Source organism: Cupressus sempervirens, chromosome 1 (genome assembly GCF_028749045.1).
Source record: "Cupressus sempervirens isolate cs-2001-9-10 chromosome 1, ASM2874904v1, whole genome shotgun sequence".
NCBI classification, from domain to species: Eukaryota; Viridiplantae; Streptophyta; class Pinopsida; order Cupressales; family Cupressaceae; genus Cupressus; species Cupressus sempervirens.
In genome coordinates, this window is record NC_143118.1 from 545,439,118 (window position 1) to 545,459,592 (window position 20,475).

Sequence of the window (20,475 nt, forward strand, 5' to 3'; positions counted from 1 at the left end):
CGACCTCGAGCATCATCTCCCTCTACACCAGAGCACTCACAAATATGTCATATACTACTTCTAATATTTATCTTTTCTCATTAGACTTCTTCCAAATTGGAACACTAATTACCTCTATGCTTGCAGTTGGAATCAGATGAATTCATATTAAAGAGTAACAATCACTTGACAAGCCCTTGATTATATCAAATATTTAAACTGCTAAATCCAATATCTTCCAATGGTGAAATTCCTTCCATAAAGACTACATCTAGAACTTATATGTGTTTCCTTGATATAAACCATAATTTGAAGCGTAAATATAGATGCCTAGCTGATTTCAATCAACCCTACAAACTTGCTTGAATATGTGTAAATTTAATGCAATCCAATGGCTATGATAAGATAATATGCTCATGAACTTTGCAAATGTCAATGGCCTCAGGGTTCATCAATGCCAAAATCTACCAAGGGTCTTGGAGAATTTCTCTATGAGTGAAAATTCTCAGAGACCAAAAATTATAAAATTTACCAAGTTGTGACTGTTAAATCACCTAGATGCAATGAGTGCTAACTATTCCATTTATTCTCATGAGAGATGGATTCATGTTGAATCACTACACATGGAACATGGGTCAATGAGTTTGACTCAAAATCATGCAATAAATCATGATAGCAATATCACAATTTGACTTGCTATTGAAATTATCTCGTACTTATCAAATGATGAGCTTAAGGGGCTTTCTAATGAATGGTTCATAAGGCACAACACTTGGTGAAGGTTTTGCAAATGGGGTTGCAAGCTTTGGGTTTAACCATGGAGGAAACTTCGTAGTTAAGTGCGCTCAGGCTATAGTACTGGGATGGGTGACCTTCTAGGAAGTCTCGGTGCTTCACCCTTATGAGCATCACCTAAATCCAGTGCTAAGTGTTCCATTTATTCTCATGAGAGATGGATTCATGTTGAATCACTACTCATGAAACATGGGTCAATGAGTTTGACTCAAAATCATGTAGTTAAATCCTGATAGCAATATCAAAATTGAACTCCATGTATTCATAGATTGTATTAATCTACCTAGATGATCATATCCAAACACAAGACAATACTCATAATGATAAAAAAACACATACAGATTGCCTACAAAAATACTCATTACAATTTGCAATAGATATTTGAACTAACAAATGAGAGAAACTCTTGTATTTGCTATTATCACACCCACTTTGATAACATGTTAATAGTTTTCCCTGAAATAAAGATAAACAAAAATAAACAAAATAATGTTTATTGTGAAGATTGATGTCTCCAAAGGGCTTTTTGAAATGATAATGTTGGCCTCTCCAAAGGGGTCTTGGCTTCTTCTTCTTGATTATGAGGGAATTCCGTTAAGATGCAGGAAATGTCATAAGACCAATCATCTCGCTACACAATGCTCCTTTGAAAAGGTTAGATTGAAGAAATCACCTTCTTGGTGGTTGGGGGTTTCAGATGATCACTATATGGTTTAGAAAGTTTCCACATTTGTGGATGGCTGGATAATTCTTCTTAGATTGATCTGTCTTTGGTGGAGGATTCTGTTTGTGTCCCTAATGTTTCTATTGCTTGCCCTTCGGTGGTGACTCAGAATGTTTGTGATGTCCCTTCTTCTACTACTGATATGATTGATTCAATTGTCATCCCTTTGGTAGCTCAAATTTAGATTGGTGTTGCAGTCCCTTTTCCTGCTGTTGTTTAAAACATTGTTGTTGGTGTTGCTTCTACAATTTTTTTCTCCTGATGCAAGGGTGTTGGGGGGTGGTTGTGGGGTTGTTTTTCCTGACTGGTAGAAGGCTATTGGGAAGGTGGAGGATAGATGGACATCAATAAAAGGAAAAAAAGTAAAATCCTCTAATCCTTCGTTTGATATGTTTTTACATTCTCAAAAGACAGGACCAAAATATAAACCTTGATGGTCTATTGTGAATGAGGTCTCGAGTCCTTTCTTTACCCATGGATCACCTGCTCTTTTAGAGGTTGTTTCTTTTTGTCAAGCTCTCATGGCTTTCTTTGGCTTGATGTATCTTTGTTTGTTTGTTTTGGTTCAAGACTTAATGTCTGTATCTTTTGTAAACCATTGGGTTTTAGGAACCCATTAAAACCTATTTTACTTAATAAAAAACAATAAACAAAATAACGATCAATAAGACACAAAATACACAACAAATTATTGTGGGAAAACCCTAGCCACACCAAAAAATAATACAGGTGTACAATGTTTTCAACTAGATACACAACACATCACACAAAGAATATATATCTTAATTGACAGACTCTTCATATTATAAATGAAGGTCTCTTCATTTTCCAAATGTGTCTCTTCCAATTCCAAACACATGTATCTTCATACTTCAAAATGGAGGTATATGAAAGAACGCCATGCTGGTAATTGGGATATCTTCTATGGCAACAAACATCAACACAGGATGGGATCATTTCTTGGGGGGCTTTGGCAGAATGAGTAGTCCTCTCTCTTGGTTCTTGGTTGAAGAAGTTTCAACATAGAATTTTGCCCCTAAATCAAATAGCAAAACAAACTAAAAAATAATAGAAAATCCTCCACAAAACAAAAAAGATTGAGGTTTTAAATCTTCATTCAAGTAATTAAAAAAAAAAGATCTAATTGATGTTTAAACAAAGCATCCCTCTCCCCATGCCAATATAAAAAATAAAATAGATTGCATTAGACAAAAGCGCAAACATGAACAATGTAAGCAATTTTCAAGCACTAATTATTCATTTAAAAAAAAAAATTAGAACACTAAAAATGGATCTTGAAATACCTTGATATATATATATATATATATATATATATATATATATATATATATATATATATATATATATATATATATATATATATATATATATATATATATAGAGAGAGAGAGAGAGAGAGAGAGAGAGAGAGAGGATATTCATATCTCTAGCAATAAAATTTGGTGTTCAACAACTCCAATTAAGCTATAAGATATTAGCATCTACCATTCTTTTCCATTCCAACAAGGTGTTAAAGTTTTAGTGGCTCCAATGATGTCATATGATGTTAGCATCTATTATTCTTTCTTCAAAAAAAAACATGGAACCAGATACCATGAACAAGTTATTATATTATAGAGTACAAAGTAAGAATTTCAAGGACATAATTTTTTCAATCTAAATATCAAGCATGTCATGCATTATTATTATCCTCACTACTAGGGATGCTCTCCTCAAGTGCAAAGTATCTTTAAATGTTTACATACATTGACCTTCCTTTCATTCTTCAAGTAGCTAAATTTTCATTCTTTTAAGAAAGGGCATGGTCTAAAGCAAGCAACTTATTACTATGATTTCCTTATCATCAAGTACATGTGCACATAGCTTACAAGGGTAAAGATGTGGAGAGGTGAATTAAATAGGCGTAGGTTCACTTGCCAACTCTTGTTTTGGAGGTTTTGCAGTGTCGTGAAAAGTAATTTTACCAAGGGATCCTTGCTCACAATGTTTAAAAAGCAATCTTTCATCTTTTATTTATATACATTTTAAATGCATGACCTTTAACTACGAACTTAAAACCATTGAGTTTGAGGTTAGGAATTTTGTATAATTACTTGTCATGTGCTCTATTTGAAACCTTGATTGTAGAAACCCAAAAAAGTACTGACCAAAATACTAATAGCCGCAATTGGATTATTAAACACTAATAAGGTTGACCCTCCTTATTTACTCACCCTTATTGGGAAATTAAAATAAAGTAATTATAAAATATAATTAAGGGTGACTATGGAGGAGAAATTAAATTTCACAAGGGTCGATCTCCATAAGATGGTATGTTTTTGAATTTTTTAAAACAAAATAAAAACATAAAAAGGTTGAGAAAAAGGGAGGCAATTAAGATTTGTAGAAAAGTGTTTCATAAGGAGCTTTTGAATAAGCTGGAAATAGTTGTGAGAAATATAGATACAGATTTCATGATTCCTTACCCAGAAGATTATGTAACAGAGGAGGGATAGAACTAAGGGGCCGAGGTGGTTAAATGTTTGCTACTCATAATTAAAGATATGCAAGTATTTGAAGGAAGAAAGGAGGATAGTATGACAAGTGTATACTTTTTGATGAAGTGGTTTCAACTCAAACCAACCATAGGAAATTGATGGTGGAAGGAGTATATGGTGGCACTAGGATACGAAGTTTCGAAGGACTTTCCGGATATCAAGGTTGAGAGGAGTCAAATTCTGCCTCCCATCATTATGAGGCATAGGAGGGGGTCAAGAATGGTTGTAAATGACAATGACAAGGATGAAGAGGACATTGAGCCATCCAATACAAGAGGAACTTATGTGGATGTAAGACTGTTGTAGGGATAGTATGCATTTAATCATACATTAGATAATATATTTCTATTGTGTTATAAAGAAGTCCTCATTTTGATTTAATCAATATAATAGTGTATTAATTGTTGGAAACTACAATTGGCACAATTGTTATGTTGTCATTGATGTCAAACCTTATTGGTGAGATAGTTTTCTATCTGATCTGAGTGTCATATCTATTGATGAAGAGGATTTGAGAAGTTGGTCATAACAAAAGTATCTAGAGAAAGATTGAGTTATGAAGAGGAAAATATAAATGGACACTTGATTAGTTGGACTTTGACAAGATAAAGTGATGGTTTAAATCATGTTACAAGTAAAGAAGATATGTGTACTAAAGCCTTGATGAAGTGATCAAAGATAGACCAAATGCATAGGCTTGACCAAACAACAGACCAAAAGATTAAGGAACTTGAATGACATGTTGAGTGATGCTAGTGTCACCCGGGCCCCAGTAAGTGTTGAGCAGAAATAGTGTTGATTCAGCATCAGTATTGATCGACTGACAGTGTATGTGTTGAGCAAGAAATTTAGTAGTGATTGATTAACCCAGTGATGACCAAGTGTAAGAACATAGTGTTGGCCAAAGAACAACATTTTAACTATTTATGAGAAATCATAATTTCTAGCTGATAGAGTTGATTTCTTGGAATATGGAAAGCGTGTTGAAGATAAGGATGGATGACCTAAAACATATATATCAAGGGAAACCGTGTATGTGTGTTTCTATGCAAGGATTCAAGGAGAAGTTTGGAGAAGTTTCTAGAATAGAAAGAAGAGACAAAATGATGGAAGGATTCGATGAGTCTAACCTAACCCTAATATCTATGGTGGTGTTTAAGCGACAAAAGATCGTAATTAACTATTTAAGGAGGTACAAGGGCTAACTTTCAAGTTGGTTAAAGGTTGGAGAATTTGTTGATACTATTGACTAGAAATCTTAAGCAAAAGGCTGAGAAGAGTTGAGAAGAGAAGAAGCCTGATTGCTTGAAGGGTTGCCAAGCTAATTAGAGACTGAGATGACAATGAAGGCCAGACAGTGAATCAACTTGTGAACCAAACTGAGATCTGTATTTGTAAAGTGAGTTTTGTACTTGACAGATCAAAACTTGTTGTTACTTTCTAGCCATTGTATCGGTATTGAAATCGTTTAATCAAGGTTGACCTAACAATCATATGTAAATCCTTTAATCAAGGTGATGTTCTAATGGAATGTTCTAAAGTCCTCTAATAAGGCCACTTTTAACAGGGTGATTAAATCCTTTAACAAGGTCACATTTAACAATGTGTTATGTAACTTTTAATAGGGTTGGTGCCTAATAGAGCTCACTTCATAAAAGTGAAAAGTTGGTGAAATGTTACTGGTGATTTTTCCCAAATTGGGTTTCCATGTTAAATCCTAGTGTCAAACTTGTGTAGATGTTATATGTGATGATTTACTGTTAATGTTTACATTATGCAACTGTGATATTTTTAGGATAGTGGACTGCTAATTGATGTTATTGAAGTAGTTTAAGTGTTTGTTTGTTTAATTGGTACATCTGGAACTTGGATAATGGATTCAACCCCCACCAATTCCCCCTCTCCATACCCCTCTCAGTTATTCTAAACATTCTAACAATTATAATGGGAATCACAGACACTTAGAGTCACCAAGCCAAAAAGTATGGTAGCTTTGATTAAAGTGAGTTGTAAATCCATTTTTTATGAACTTCTTGAGCAAGACTCTATATATAGTTTGTTTTAGATAACAAGTTTTTGTTGATATTTACACAAAACTGAGTCGAAAACTATCTTAATAGCACATGGCACTTAAGTATGAATGTTTTTATGGCAATAAGGTTCTATCTAGATATCATACATTGGTGTTTCCTTTGATATTTATATGCTATTGAAGGAAAGTATCCTAGGAAGAGATTATGATGCTAATTAGAATATTTGGGGAAAAAGTAGGTTTTCTTTACTTAGTGTTTGTTTTGGCAAAAATGCAATACATGGATAAAAGGACCCTATGGAGTCTAGGTATTCATAGAATCAAGTTTTGTTGGTGAAGATTATTTGGATGTGGATAAAAATTTTCATTTTTCAAGTGTTTGAATACAATGGATAAGTGCTTTCAGAAATCAATTAGTTAATAAAGGTAGAATTCTAGGAGAGTCATTAAAAGGGAATCATGAGTGTATTTTGACAAATGAACTTTGTATAATAGTAGAAGCCACAATTGAGTAGGACAGTTGGATTAGTTGTTTGTCTATCTCAATTTAGCATGTTTTGATTTTAGAAGAGAAATGTTGGTAAGGGTTGTACGATTACTAGCAAAATGGTAGAAAAATATGAAAGTATTAAAAAATTATTAAACACTTCTATCATTCTAAGAGTATGAATGGAGAATAAAGGTTTGATATCAAAGGTGAAAATTTATAATTCCCTCCTTTTCATGGTTTAACCAATGATAGTATGTCATTAATTTCTATTTCTACTTTTGAAAGGTATTGAGCATTATCTAAGTAATACATAGAAATATAAGAATGGTAATTTACATTTGAGGATTAGATAAATTCTTGATTAAAACAAAAGTATATCATTGAATATGTGTATTTTGATAAGCCTTTGCTACCATTCAAACTATAGAAAATATTTATTTTGATAAGCCTCTGCTATAGTTTCTATTTCTACTTTTGAAAGGTAGTGAATGTTATCTGAGTGATAGAAATATAAGACCGACAATTGACATTTGAGGATTAGATAAATTGTTGATTAAAAGAGGAGTATGTTATTGAATATCTAGGTTACCAGATTCTCTCCCCCCACCCTGGATGTGGAAGTAGATGCATCTAGAGGCAAAGGTGATGCCACATGCTCCCTGGAGGTGCCTAGCAAGTACATCCCAGGGTTGTGGATGTGTTGGAATACATCCACATGACATCCACAACCTTGTGATGCCCTTCCTGGGTGCCTCCAGACACATTTGGCAGCAAAACATCAAATTGATGTTAAAATTAAATAATTAAAGCCCAACTTAAAAGCATTCTAAACATATTTTTTATAATTTTGGCTCTAAACCCTAAATGGCCCTAATAGAGGTTGTTTATTATTTTTCATCTCATTTTGTTTGTAGTTAGGCTCTCTTCTCATTTGGTCTCCATTTTGACATTTTAGAAGACAAGATGATTATTTTCGAAGAGGATCATTCATGTAGTGCTAGATAGCTTCCACAAAGGAGATCTAGACGTCTAAAGTTTAACTATCTATTTTAATAATTTTTTATATTTTTTCACACTTGTATGCTTGATGTCCATAGTTTGTTTTTACCGATTTAAATTTATTTAATTTCTTATAATAAAAAGAAATCAAATTGTATTGTGCAAGAATAACTGTCAGTGGTAGTCAAAGTTTAGTGGGAGGGCAAGGAGCCGATAAATTTTAAATTGATGTCGAATATCCTTTTTGGAGACAAATAACATCACAAGTTTTAAGAGGTAAGTTATAAATTTGGAAGTGTAATAAACAACCATTGAATACCTCATATTCTTAGGTCAAACTTCATTTTATGGGCCATTCATGTAGAGGAACGAGAATGCGCAAAAACAAAGATGGGAAAGGGAAGTCTAGTGCACAAATAGCAGGATATACCAGAAAATAAGAAGAGGTCAATAAATTGGTTAGAAGATCAAAACAAACTTATTATATGTTAGTAAACAGTTTGTCTCTCACCTTGAATTGGTTTTACACTAACTCCTTATGCCCAAGGTGATGAGAAACAAGCTATCTCTAACATATTGGATTAGTGCACTCCTATGTCACTAATCCTCTGAATTGAAGGGTACAACTCCCCTATATGGAATACATATTTGGAATGATGTTTTTAGTAGATCAAAAGGGTGATTATGCTCTTAACTTGAGAGCAAAAGAGGCTAACCAAATTACTCATAGACATAAGCAACCTAAGCAAGGTTATAGGTCTAACGCTAACTCTACTCCTAAATGCATCTAAGACTATGGAATGCAAGGAGATGTAGTGGAAGAAGAACATCCATGGCCCTAAGTGGCTCTCTGACCAATCAAGGTTACCCAATGAAAAACTCCCAGCACACTTCAATCCTAACTTGACATCACAAATGCAGGATATTATGCAACTCTGGAAAAGAGCAGACCTACCTATGAAAGTTAACACTCTAACTACCCATACTATTAACACTGCACTAACACTCTGATTAGCCCAAAAACTAATAGCTTCACAAATACTTATCCTACAATTTCAGAAATACTAACCTATATGCATGTTAGCTCAACTGAAGGATACAATGAAAGAAACCTAGACATACTAGTTCTAAGTGGAATTAAAACATCACATTACCTAGTTGCAAAGATCAATCTAATCCTTCATTCCACACACCTCTCAATTGTCACTCAACAGTCTGCTACAGGGGGAGAAAATGCATGAAACTTGCTGATTCTTTCTATTAACTTAGAAAATTACATCTATAGGCCCCATCTTAGGGTTCTTGGCTAGTTATAGATTCATCAGTTACACTAACAAAGCACTTGAATCGCTCAAAAATCCAACAATCATCAACTACAATCCAATACATCAGAGAAAGAAAGTAGAAATGATTAGAAACCTTCAAAATGCTTCATATTCCTCTCTGATCTGTAAGTCATCTTGGTGCCAAAACATGTATTTCATATCTCAATGGTCACTACATGTTTGAATTCTCATTGTAGATCTCAAATCAACGATAAAAATTAAAACATAATAATCCTATTTTTTCCCCCTTGTCGCTTCTTCGCAACAATTAATCACTTAACATCTTTATCTCTCGCAATGTTGCGATCACTATTTTGATTGACAATTTCTTCAATTAGTAGCTTCGCAACCTAGACTTCCTTAATTGCATTACCACTTGTGATGGTGCGACAGTTCAAACTTTGACTGCCATTTTATATTTTGCATGCCATCACAACTTAGAAACCTTCAAACCAGGAATAAGTCACGACCATGCGATCACTATTTGATTTAAAACCTCACAACTTCACCGCAGTCTGAGGCTTAACATTTCTTTCGTTCGCAATGTTGCGACAACTTCACACTTAACTACCCAAGCCATTTTTCGCAACTTCACAACTTGAAATCTTAGCTCTACATTTAACCTCGCGATGGTGTGATTGCTTACTTTTGCTCCTTTGCAACCTGAATTTTTTTAGACCAGAATTGAGTTGCAATCATATGACCCTCGCTTTCGCGGTTTCGCAACCTGAAAACCATTGATTGTATGATTACCTGCGATGATGTGATAATTGTTTAGAGTTAACTGTTACCTTGTTCGCAAGCTCGCAACTTGGAATCTTAACTTATCATTTAACCCTGCGATAGTGCGGATACACACTTTTTCTCTATCGTTGCCTTAACTTTAGGTTACTTCGAACCACTTGCAACCATGCGATAACTGTTTGGCTTAACTACTACCTTGTTTCTCGCACCTTTGCAACTTGAAAACCAGAGCTTATCTCACCTCCTGCGATGCTGTGAATACATGCTCTTGCTCGTTCACGACCTTAACCCAATATTGACTTAAACTGCTTGCAAAGTTGCGATGATTGCACATTTAACCACCCAGGACATTTTTCGTAGCTTTGCAACTTATCTTTCATCATATGGAATGTTTGATGTGATGTCGTGAAAACTATCGATTTGATCCTCATCTAACAGTTAGGAATCCATTTCCAAGGGCAATTGACCTTTCAACCTATGACGTGGAGATTCAGATGCATTTTGCGCCGTTGATTTTATTTCAACTTTGGTCTTTGCCACCTTTGACTGTGTTCTTCGCCATTTCTGCATCAAATTCAACTGATCTTGTTTCTATCTTGTTCCTGTGATCTTCGCCTTGGCCCTAAGCTTTGATCTTGATGCTTTTAGTCACCGTCTGCTCTAAATGTAATGTGATCTCTCCCTTCAGATGTATCATGCCTTCAATGAAATACTTGATCATAAAGTTAGGGTTTCTGAACAACTTTCTTCTCATCTAGGAAATGCATAAACTTACCCTCCCTTCCCTAATCACCTAATATGAACGAATGCATTAGGCTGCTTTTGAATGCCCACCTAGGTGTACACAAAGCGATAGATGAAAAGAGAAGTTCCTTAAGGATAATCTAGATACAGACATGACATCACATTGACTCAACCCTAATCCTAGAAGTTTGAAAAATATAGGGGACTGAAATCATGGCAACATTATCAACCTCCATCCAAAAAGAAAAAGATGCAATTACCCACTGAACCAGTTGTTTCTTCCAAAAATCCATTCTTGCAAGTACTTCTATTGGAAGTGGAAGAGGAAGAAATTGAAATTACCATCCATAAAAGACATCCATTAGACACAACCTTTAAGATGGAGGTAAGAGAGGATGTTGATCAAGTCATTGCACATTGTTTATATACCAATGATCTTCCTTTCAACTTGGTCAGATCACCATATTGGAAGTAGATGGTTGCAGCCATCATCAATAAAGTACCAATTGATTACATAGGCCCTGGGTATGAAAAGGCACATACCACTCTATTACAAAAAGAAATGACTTCTATATAGAGAGATCTCTTCAACCAATTAGAATTTCTTGGAAAACCTCAGATGTTTCTATTGTTTTTGATGGATGGAAAGATACAAGAAACTATCTATTGATTAATGTGATTGCAATGTCTCCCAAAGGGGTAATGGTTTTTACAATAGTTGATGGTGAAGGGTGAAAGATGCACAGTTCATTTCCAGAATTCTCATTGAGAATATAGAGATGGGGGGTAGTGAGAATGTGATTACAAATATTTCAAAAAATTGTAGAGGAGCAGGCACTTTGGTTGAGGGTCGATATGACCATATTTTTTGGCTAAGTCACAAGGTTTGAATTCAAATTCAGTTTTTCAGCAATCATAAAGTTCAAATGGACTTCAACAAGAGTAAAAATTTGGGAAATTTTTTGAATTAATTTTTCTTTAAAAAGTTTTAATTATTTTTGAATATATGTAATATATCCCACAAATTATCAAAATAGTTAGAATTGCTAAATAGATTTGAAATCTTTATTTAAACATGATGACACATTTGTAAAGTATAAATAAAAAAACAAACATGTGAAATCACAAGTGAAAAGATGTGTTTTTGTCACAAAGGTACAATCAAAAGTCAGAAATTCAAAACTCCAAAAAAGTTCTAAGCCATCAAGAGCACTTGGCTTAAATGGTGTGGCATCAACATCAATATCACTACCTAATTTGTCATCAAAAAATTTCAGCATCACTTTGTCCATCAATGTGAAATGTTTAGGCTCCAAAAAGCAAGTTGTTGCATGTAAAAGAGTGTGCATCATTCTCCATCTTGAATCAAGAGCCTCCCATATCTTTATGTACCATGCTTCCACATTATAAAGTGCACTGAATAACTTCCTCACAATGGACATGCTATCATAATGCATTCCAAGGAAAGGAGTGCCACCATCAACCATATGAAACACATCAATGATTGGCCCACATATACTTAAAACCTTTGATCCACTTTCCCAAAAGCTAATATTAAAACAATTAGTTCTATGATCTTCCCCTTAGCATGTTTAGAGAGTGTTGAATTTTCTCATTCATTGGAACAAATTAAAGATCTCAAAGTTGTTTTCTCTTCAACCATTCTTTTCAAAGTGATATAAAATGAAGCAAATCTTGTATCACAAGTTCTCAACAACTCCCTAGATGCATGTTGCACGTAAAGGCTCAATGCGAGATGATGATTTCATATGAAATTTACAACTGCTCTTCCTCTACGAATTGCTTCATGTATCCATGGGAATTTAACCAAGTCATGAAGCAACAAATCCAAACAATGAGTTACAAATGGACTCCATTAAATTTGCGGGTACTTCTCTACAATTAGCTTCTCACCTCCTACGCACTTTGTCACACTATCAGTAACCACTTGAACCACATTTTTTACCCCTACTTCAAGAATGACTTCCTCAATAAATTTGTTAGTACTTCTCCACAATCAGCTTCCCAGCTCCCACACACGTTGTCACACTATCAATAACCTCTTGAAAGTTTTCTTTGGTTCATAGTGTCAATAACCTTCAAGAATATAACACCTTTAGGACAAACCACTAAAACATTGATAAATGGTCTTTGACATATATTTGACCATCTATTACTCAATATAGTACAATTTTTTGTCTTCCAAGAAGCATTGACCTCAGCTAATTTTTGAGTCACTCTATCTTTTAACATCTACAAGAGAATTGTTGTTAAAGCCTTTGAAGAGGGGGGCATGTACATTTTTCCAAACTCTGCAACCTTTTGAATTACGTTATGAAAAAGTAGCTTTTTAGCTACATTGAATGGAATAACATTTCTATAGAATAAATCAACTAGTGCACCATCCACATTTTGCTTCTCGGTTGGTTTCCACAAGATGCTCAATGTTACACTCTTGTTTGATGCCCTTATGGTCTAAGGTAGACAAGAAGAAGAAGATATAGTATATGTAAATCCAAACACATCATTTTCAATTCAGTATTTCTTTTGTGCCTTCTTCATTTGCCCAAAAGCTATTCAATGTTACTCTCTTTTGACACCCTTATGGTCTGAGGTAGACAAGAAGAGGAAGGTATAGTAGATGTAAATCTAGACACATCCACTTCTATTCATTATTTCTTTTGTGCCTTCATCATCTTTCCAACAAGCGAAGAGGAATGCTTTCTCTAAAATAGCTCTAATCTCTTGGGTCACATTTGGACATGCAATAACACCTTACCCCTATAATATCTAGTAGGTGATCCATTACCCTTGTTAAACCTCCAATAAGAACTTTTGAACACAAGTTACACTAAATTTTAACACCATTACAAGTCACATGTTCCCATGTCTTTGAAGTTCATTTGTTGAGGAACCATATTACAACCTGCACAATTCAAAAAATGATACTTAGCATCTAAAACATTAACTAATTTATTTATTTTTTAAATAAGAAATTTCAATTTTTGAACTTCAAAACAATATGTTTAACTAATTTTTGAGCTCAATAAGTTCAAAATTCTGTATAAATGTTTAACTATGTTAATATAAAATAAAACAATGTCATATTAAATAATATTATTAAAATTTGTTAAAGCTTAGAGCATAACACTTTTATAATTATACTATTTGAATTATATATTTATAAAATATAACATAATATAATTTATTTTTATTTATTAACTTTAATAAGAATTTATAAAAATAAGACAAAATGATATTAGATAATTGTAACAAAGATTTTGTTTCTTAAAAACTAAATATAAGAAGGGCTGCACTGCTGCAGCTGGAATCCCTGCTGAAGACACAAGCATTTACTAATCGGGTGAAGTAAAAACTAGCAATTACATAGCTTCTTGTTAGTGTAAATTAAATTTGCAGGTACGAGCAATAAATAAGAGAAAATACTTTAATGGAGTGCTCACATCATCACTATGAGTAGTGCTTAGAATGGCATATATGATGGTACGTTTTATTCTATCAGTTTTTTAAAAAACCTGAAAGAAATCCCATTACTATGCTTCTTGGTTGTGGTCTAACGGTGCTTTAAAAATGTAGGTTAGGGTGCTATGACTGTTTCTGTAGTAGCCTGTGAATTATGAATTCCTTTGTCTCTGCTGGACATGAGAATGACGGGAATTATGAGAGAATTTATTCAATTACCATTGGAAGAAAAACAAGATGAAGGTATGAAGTGGAAGAGCATCATGAAGAGGGCATAAACATAGAATATTTTAGAATCCATAAATTTAGTGGATATGAATGGAATTGCAGTTGTCAACTTATCACAGTGTGCAGTTAAAAAAGGTGATTACCTTTTTTTGTTTATGTTAAATTTGACCATGCAATGAAGAAAGAGTGTTGAATATGTCAGGAAATCCTAAACACAACCATCGGTGACTATTAGTTCATGATTTGCATGCATGGTTTGCAGTATATGAAGCAGAATGTACCTTTGATCAATCTATACCTGATCCAAAATGATCTAAACTAGAGGTCACTTCCATTAATGAGATTTCTAAAAGAGTGATTGAAACTTGTCAAAAATATTTTACACTCAATTCAAACATTACATATTAGAAGGGTTTCATTCAAGTTTTGGAACTAATAAATAATTTACTGATAACTGTTTTAAACGGTTTGATATTTGATAATGGGCAACATTGTTGTTCCACATTTCTCTATTCATGACTTTTCTATAGGTTGACCAAATTAATTGTATTAGATGAAGCAAACTATCGATTCCTTGGTGTCATCTATGGAAGCACATCTTCAGCTCAACAAAATCATTCTTTCAGCAGCCAAGCCAATGATCCTTCGAGCTGTTGTTTTGCTTAACATTCCCGACATTATTGCCATCCATGGCAGGGAATATTCCCTCTTTAGATCAAATTGCTTCACATATTTCTAGTTCAGCCCATAAACCTGCCCATAGTGAGTACCTCTTTAGAGTCATGAGGCTTCTGGCTTCCATTGGTGTCTTCTCAGAAGAGAGCACAGTAGATTTTGATGGCACTTCCCAATTCAAATATGGCCTGACCGCCCACTCCAAGTTGCTGGTTAGTAGTGGTGCCCAAAAATCCTGTGCACCCACTGTGTTGCCTATTAATTTAAAATGTATAATAGATGGTTATCAGCATCTTCATGACTCTATTATAGAAGGCTGCCCTGCATTCATCAAAGCCTATGGTACGGGTGTATCTGAATACATGCGCAATGATCCTCAACAAAATAGGATTTGAATGAGAGCATGGCTACTAATATTAGTCCTTTTAGTGGCTTCTATGATGAAGATTTATGGTGGGTTTAGAAGCCTCAAGAGTGTAGAGGATGTTGCAGGAGGATAACTGAAAGCATCAGGTTATGATTAAGGATCATAACATCTTCTATCTATAAGAAATATGAAACATTGTACACAGTAGTTGTGACTACAAATTAGATGTCAACTGGATCTCCTAAAGATAACTTTGTTTGGTAGAAATTTACACAAATGTACTCACCTTTTGTTTCAATATTTCTAAAAGCACAATGGGTCAAAATAATTGTTGAATATTTTAATTTTAAGTGGAGGTCATTTGCATTGTTTTCTTATATCACAGGAGGACATATTTCATAACACAAATAACAAATCATGTTCTGTGACCTTTATTTCTTAATGTGGTCAAATATTGTTATTCGAAATGGAAGTCATTTGTCTTGCTTACTTCCTTTATAAAAGGACATGTTTTGTTACACAAATAAGAAATCATTGTTTTGTGATCTTTATTTTTTCATTGAAATTTGAAATTTAGCATCTAAGGTGACGACCATTGTGCAAGATAGATGTGAAACTAGCTGATTAGCAGTAGCCTTAACATTACAGAATAATATAATCCTAAAGAATAATCAATTACTAAGGCCTGTAAAAGATTATATATAACTATATTTTGTATGTAGAAACACCTCTGACTTACATCTGTTGTAACTTACAACCAATTTTTGGGTGTTTTTGGACTCGTACACATTTTCGTATGCGATAGGGTTTAAACAGAGCTCTGTATATATCCTTACACCCAAGTACATGGAAACCCTAATTTGATCTGTAATCAAGGCAAGAGACCGGTAAAATATGCTACCACTATCGAGGTAAAATTTCAATCTGAGACCTTGAATATTATCTATAGAGGATCTGAATATGGATAAATTCACTCATTTTTTGGCTTTGGTTCACCTTTATCAATTTTAAATTTAATGAATCAAAGGGGCATTTATTATAGAAGGTCCTCTTGATAGAATAAATTCTCAGAACTGGAATAAGAAGAATTCTCAATCAGCAAGCCAATTAAGCCCAGGGAGATCATTCAGAGGCCAATACAACAAAAGAATGGAGGAGAGATGTATCAAGAATAAAAGGAAGGTTCTAGATTCTATCTATCTATCTAAAATTAATCAGGAATGCATTACACAGGCTGAAAAACCAGGCACTTCCTGCAGTAGATATATCCAATAACAGTAGGAGTGAATGCAGTTGTCCCACTCAAAGAGAAATCACTGTAATCATCCACTCTCAGAATCAGTGGCATTAGGTCTTTAAACATTGAAACTAATTTGACTGCAAATGTAACAAGTGCCAGAATGACAACCATAAAACCCCATACATTTAAAGTAACACATTGTGCACTTATACCAGGTAAATGACAGACTTTCATGTCTGACTGGTCTAAAAACTTGTTGAGAACCTCAAGTATATAAAAAAACATTTTGTTGTAGGAGAACGTGATTACTATTTTAAAAAGTTGCAAGAGGCGTTCCGTAACTGTCGTTTGAGCAAGGCACTAAAAATGAGGAAGAATGCTACTTTTTGTTCAAAACCTAAGATTTGTGAAGAGCCGATTATGCTAAAAGTACTAATTTATACAATTATTTTCTCTAGGCAAATCCCAATGACTAAGATTTCTCCAGTTTTCTTTTTGGCTTGTTTGTTGCCTTTTCAATTTTCTATACAACTTAGACGTAGTCCCCATTAGTTTTAATTTCCTCCCACAAACTGATATCTAGCTGTCAGAGGATGTGTCCATTTCTAACAATGCAATACAGCTTAACCTCAGCCAGTCAGACCTCAGATGGGCAACCTGTTTCAGCTTCATTCCATCACAAAACTTTGCAAGTTTTTCTACAAATTTTTGATTCAGAATGGCAGATTTAAAGCTAAACAGGTTTTCCCTGCAGATTTCATGTCTGAAAAAACTATATTATATATATATATATATATATATATATATATATATATATATATATATATATATTGGAGAAAAAGGAAAATTCTACCAGGTAGAAGCTATATTTGATTAACAAATATATATGTCCTCTTACATTTTAGATGCCATCAATTTTAATTCGGTTTGAAATTCAAACCATTCCGCTCAGACCAAGTAGAGGAAACCCCAATCTCAAGCTCAAATCCTTAGTAGGAATACCGTAAACGGGAAGTAGGTGAGAAAATGAAAATAAACCCTAAACAAAGCTCCAATAATGGAGACAAAGTAGCCAAATTAGAAGTGGAAATTAAAATGATGCAGTAAATAGAAGTGGGGGAAAAACTCGTAGAGAGCATGTGGAGGAACTTACCAGGAAAATGCAATAAGGCACACAATCACCTATTTAAATCTGTAGACTTCCTGTGTCCTGGAAAAAAATCTGTGAATAAACAGTTACTAGGGACTAATCTTTGCAGAAAAGGAAAATACTAAATAGTAAAACGATCCAAATAAAACCAATCTGCCAAGGAAAAAACTGTGAATAAATAACTGCCTGGGACTAATTTTTTTAGAAAAGAAAGATAGTAAAATGATCCAAAACCAATCTGGAAAAACTTACAGTGCTAAATATTTATGGGAGAGAAGATGCAAATGCACTCGAAGTTGGAAACATTTGGTGCACAATACTTTTAATTTTTTTAATATTCAACGGCATTGTTGTCACGCGGGTTTAATCTGCACCTCAACACATGCAAAACAATTTCTTTGAAACACAGCCATGACCTGAACAGTGGACGGTTGTTGGTAAAAGCAAAGATAAAGCACATTGGGAATCCCCATTACATGCACCTATGAAACAAATCTTTGCGTTCAAAACATTAATCATCACCAAAATTGGCCAAAAACATTGTCATCCTGGAAACTTGTCCCCCCATCCCTTGTCATACTCGTCCTCGAAACTTGAACTTAATCAAAGTCTTCAAAACAAATAAAACTAAAACAAAAAAAATTAGTTGTCAAATGACCTACAATAGTGGACCAATAGACAACAGCTAGTTGCAGATAGTAGGAGATGAATTCACCTTGTTAATGTTTTGCACCTTAGTTACCTGGATTCATCCTTTTGCCCAGAGAAGCTTGCTTGGGTTCGAACTAGTTCGAAATACTAGTTCGGTTCAGGCAAAATTCGGCTAGGGTTCTAATTCCTTGGGGGTGGTTCGAACCCAAATTCTAGAAAATCGAACCCAAGCGAATTTCATTACCCAAATTGAATTTCAAGCAAACCCCAGGCGAATTTGTGGGCATTGGACAACTTTATGTCATTTTTTATAATTAAAAAATTGATAACATTTTGAGTTCCGCTGCCCTAAAAGTGAATGTAAATAGGTTATTTTAGCTTCTAACTATTGTCAATCAGGATTGCGCCTATAGCGAGATACAAAATCTAGCCATCCTACTGAAACATGGAAACTCTCTCGAGTGGTGGGTTGTCCTAAAACGACAGATGAATCTCTGGAAGCTAGGCCGGTTCCTAAATAGCGATCACCTAATCCTAAATTATACGCGAGATAAGGAATAAGTGTTAGCCGACTGGATAGTTCTGGCAGTATTTCTAGTCTGTAGCCGACGGTCCGGCGGTATTCTGTATTCTGTAGCCGACGGTCCGGCGGTATTCTGTATTCTGTAGCCAACGGTCCGACGATGTTTAGCCGACGGTCCGGCGGTGTTTTTGTATGCTGTAGCCGACGTCGTTGGTAAATAGTTTGTAGCGGATAGAATAATTGTGGTCGACAGACTCCTTCGGGAAGGTTCGGCAGTAGTACTTATATCCCATCTGGGATCATTGTAAAGAATCATTCACCTACTATTGCGAATAATAATATAATTCTGCTGTTCATGTTCTATTGTCTGTATGCGTTGATCTCTTTACCTGTACGGTAAACATTTGGCGCCGTTGCCTTATGAATCTGGAAAGTGGGAGGAATGAAGATTAATGCCAAATCAGCTTAACAAGGATCGGAATAAGGCGAAGGGAAAAGATGGAATCCGTACTGCGCAGGAGAATCTAATTCTGGCACAGCAAGCCGAATGCCGACGGAGATTCCAGAAGATTGCCGACGGAAACCGAAGTGCGGAGGAATTACTGAAGGAGACTCGGCAGCGGGTGGAATTGGTGGAAGAAGCACGGGAGGAGTTCTTGAATTTGTGTTCGCCAAGGGAAGAAAATTCAGACGGGAGAGCATCAACTCGCACGGCTCGCAGTGCCGACAGAGCACGAGCGTGGAGTGACCTCTTCCTCCAGGATAAACTTCCGCGGGAAACAATTTGGGATCCTTCGTCTTCACCAAGGGTTGCAGCTGTCGACACCTCCAATGAGGGTGTGCAAACTTCCGGTGACGGAGACCAGTCCGCCGGTGTGGGAGTACAGACTGCCGGTGTGGGAGTGCCAACCGCCGATGTGGGAGTGCCAACCACTGTAGGAGTACAGACCTCCGGAGTTATGGCGGGACCCAAAGAAAAGCTGCCGAAATTTGAAGGCGATGGTACAGCCGACCCCCTCCGACATTGTAAGACATGTGAGACGATCTGGCGGGCAAATGGAATCACAGATGCCGACGAATGGGCCAGGCAATTTTCGGCAACCCTACGGGGTGTCGCTATTGATTGGTTTTCAGATATGGATCCGCAGAAGCTAGATACCTGGGATAAGATTAAAAAGGAGTTCTTGGCGGAGTTTAAACTTTTGCGAGATGATAATGAAATCGTAGCGGAAATTTTCAATACAAAGCAAGGGAAGAACAAAACTGTCTGCATCTATGCTAGGAGATTAAAAGACTTAATAAACAAAATGGAAAGCAAGCCAGCGGACGGATTGCAGAAAAGATGGTTTGTGGATGGCCTACGCTCGAAGTTGCAAAGGAAAATAAAAATTGTGCCACCGTCATCATATGCCGATGCTTATAACAGAGCACTGGACCTTGAAAGTGCGCAGAAGACAAAGAAGAAGAAAACCAGCTCCTCTGACTCTGATGATGACGAATCTGCTGGAGATGATAGCAGCGACGACGAAGGTAGTAACAAAAAGGTTCGTGCCTTACAGAAGGATATGGTTCGAATGATGGAGTTTAAAAATATGCAGAAAGAACCAAAAGGTAGTGAATTGTGGTGCACGGAATGTAAGACCGACGGTCATACTAAAGGATCGTGTCCGAAGAACCAATTTTGTGACATCTGTCAGATCATGGGACACTCGACAAAAGACTGCCCCTTTAACATGAAAACAAGAGGATCTCCGCAGTTACTTCTCGC

General features: G+C 35.4%; 1 protein-coding gene across 1 annotated transcript in view; it reads right to left on the reverse strand.

Annotated features, from left to right (window-relative positions):
- Positions 1–12,690: 12,690 nt before the first annotated feature.
- LOC149578613 (F-box/FBD/LRR-repeat protein At2g04230-like) overlaps positions 12,691–20,475 on the reverse strand; it is a 51,855-nt gene continuing 44,070 nt past the window's right edge. Inside the window, exon 3 of the mRNA XM_089830218.1 lies at positions 12,691–13,316. Coding sequence (XP_089686344.1) covers positions 13,258–13,316 — 59 coding nt within the window. The 3' untranslated portion in view covers positions 12,691–13,257. The remainder of the gene's footprint in view (positions 13,317–20,475) is intronic.